The sequence below is a fragment of the Alligator sinensis genome, unplaced genomic scaffold, assembly GCF_000455745.1.
Source record: "Alligator sinensis unplaced genomic scaffold, ASM45574v1 scaffold2126_1, whole genome shotgun sequence".
Lineage (NCBI taxonomy): Eukaryota > Metazoa > Chordata > Crocodylia > Alligatoridae > Alligator > Alligator sinensis.
The window spans coordinates 41,502-43,578 of NW_005843625.1; the positions used below are offsets into that span (position 1 = coordinate 41,502).

General features: G+C 57.8%; 1 protein-coding gene across 1 annotated transcript in view; it reads left to right on the forward strand.

Annotated features, from left to right (window-relative positions):
* LOC102370605 (fibrous sheath CABYR-binding protein-like) overlaps positions 1-2,077 on the forward strand; it is a 9,820-nt gene that overhangs the window by 3,248 nt on the left and 4,495 nt on the right. The window contains exon 5 of the mRNA XM_025195594.1: positions 1,754-2,073. Coding sequence (XP_025051379.1) covers positions 1,754-2,073 — 320 coding nt within the window. The remainder of the gene's footprint in view (positions 1-1,753; positions 2,074-2,077) is intronic.

The window sequence follows — 2,077 nt, forward strand, 5'->3', positions numbered from 1 at the left end:
CCCCTTTAAAGGAGAAAAACTCAGATTTGCCCCTCTGAAGTGAGAAACCATGGGCTTCCTGTTTTGCAAACAGCTGGCATGGGAGGGCCTGCAGGGAGAGCTGGCAGGGCTGGTGGGGGGCATGACAGCGGTGTGTGGGTGGGCAGCTTGGGCTGCGTGGGGTGGAGGGAGGAACACGTGGCAGCTGCAGCCCTCCAAGACCTTATCATCCAGCCCTGGGGTCCTGAGCTGGACGATTGGTAGGGACAGGCTTAATTTGCAGAACCGGGTGCTTGATTTTGCACACTCGCTGTGGCCCTGGTCTCCACCTCGCTCTTGTTGTTCCCAGTTGCCCCATGAGCTGATGGGCATGGTGTGCAGGCACCATGTGGGGATGCGGGGAGCAGGGATGGGAGGCCTCTGGTTTTTACTCTTTTTTTCCCCCAAGGGCCGGGGAAGAAGTGTATGGTAGGAGGCTGCTGGGGGGTTTTTGAGGTTTTTTAATTTTTATTTTAAAACAGCAGTGCCCGGGAGGCTGCTGTTACCAACTCCCAGTTGGAGCAGGGGCTAGTAGGATGGACATCCAAGGAAGCTGTGAACTCTCCAGCATTGGAGATGTTTAAAAAAAGGTTGGTCGGGGATGTGCCGGTGCTCCTGCTGAGACTCAGCCCCGCAGGGTCCTGGCTACAGGGTCTTGCCCCTCTGGCTCAGGGTCAGACCGATGCTGCATTGGGGTCAGGAATACATTTTCTCTGGTCAGATTGGTACAGATGGGGGAGCTGCCTTCCTCTGCAGCGGGGGCATGGCTCTGCCTGGGATCTTGCAGGAGCCGCTGAGGGTCTGCACTGGGGCAAACCTTGCAGGCAGTGCCAGTGGGCACCTGGCAGTCCTGTGTTCCCCCACTCCCATGTTTCAGGGGCTTGCTGCAATTAGCCCTAGGAGGGAAGGCTTCCCACCTTTACAGCTTGGAACCAGCATGTCCTTTTTTTTTTTTTTGTTCCCTCAACCCCAACAAAATTGCAGGGCTTGCTTGCTTTTTTCAGGGAAAACACTTGAGCTTGCATTTTCCATGGGGAAAAAAACGCAACTGTGAATTGAGTTAGTCCCTACATACAGGAACTCTTGTTTTTGATGCATCTCAAATTTTATTTCAGTCTCTGGACATCACATTCAAGTCTAGAATAGATGGCAAAGGGCGCATCCAGACGAACCGGTTTGAGGCCATGCAAACCGCATGCAGCCTGCGTGCAACTGTGCGCCGTGCTGCAAATTTACACTGCAGTGCCAGAATTGGATACTGGGATTTCCCAGTATCAAAAAAAAAAAAAAAAAAACCATTAAAAAAAAAAAAAGCGGGGCAAAGCATGCTGCAGGAGTGTGCACTAGTGCAAATGGAGGCTTTGTTCTCCAGGGAATTGCTCTGGCTGCTGGCAAGAGCGTTTCTGTGGGTGCTAAGTGCCCCTGCTGCTACAGCACGCTGCTGGAGCAAATAAAAGCGCAACTGCTTCTGCAGATCCTGTCTGGTACCCAGGCCTCTTCTGGGCCCAGACAAGCAGCCAGGCTGCCTTATAGCTGGGCACGTGGGGCAGCTGTGCCCTTGCCCCCCAGGGTCTGAGCCACCCAGACCTCAGCTGCAGCCCAGACCCAGGAGGCCCCGGAGCAGCGGGCATTGTTGTGGCTTGACAGCCACGCTTGGCCCTCCGCCCAAGCATGAGGCTACACCCCAGGGACCCTCGCTGTTCTCACCCCATGCCACGTTCCTCTCTCTCTACAGGCAGCCCCTCTCTCTGGGCAGAGGCCACCGACCTGCGGCCAAGAGCCACCCGGCCGCTGTCACGCACCCCAGGGGCCATCCGGATGCGCCGCCTGCGCTGGAGGCGTCGCGCCCTGCGGGACAGCATGCAGGAGGAGGCGTTTCGGGCGGAGTGGGTACGCCACCGGGAGGCTCAGGACTTTCGGGCGCAGGTGCTGCGCGAGCTCCGCCGCTTCCGCCGCAACCAAGCCCTGGCGCTGGAGGAGGCGCGGGCTGGGAGGGTGGCCCTCCAGCAGCTGGTCGGCGAGATACAGGAGAAGCGGCAGGCGGGCCCGGGGGGGGTCG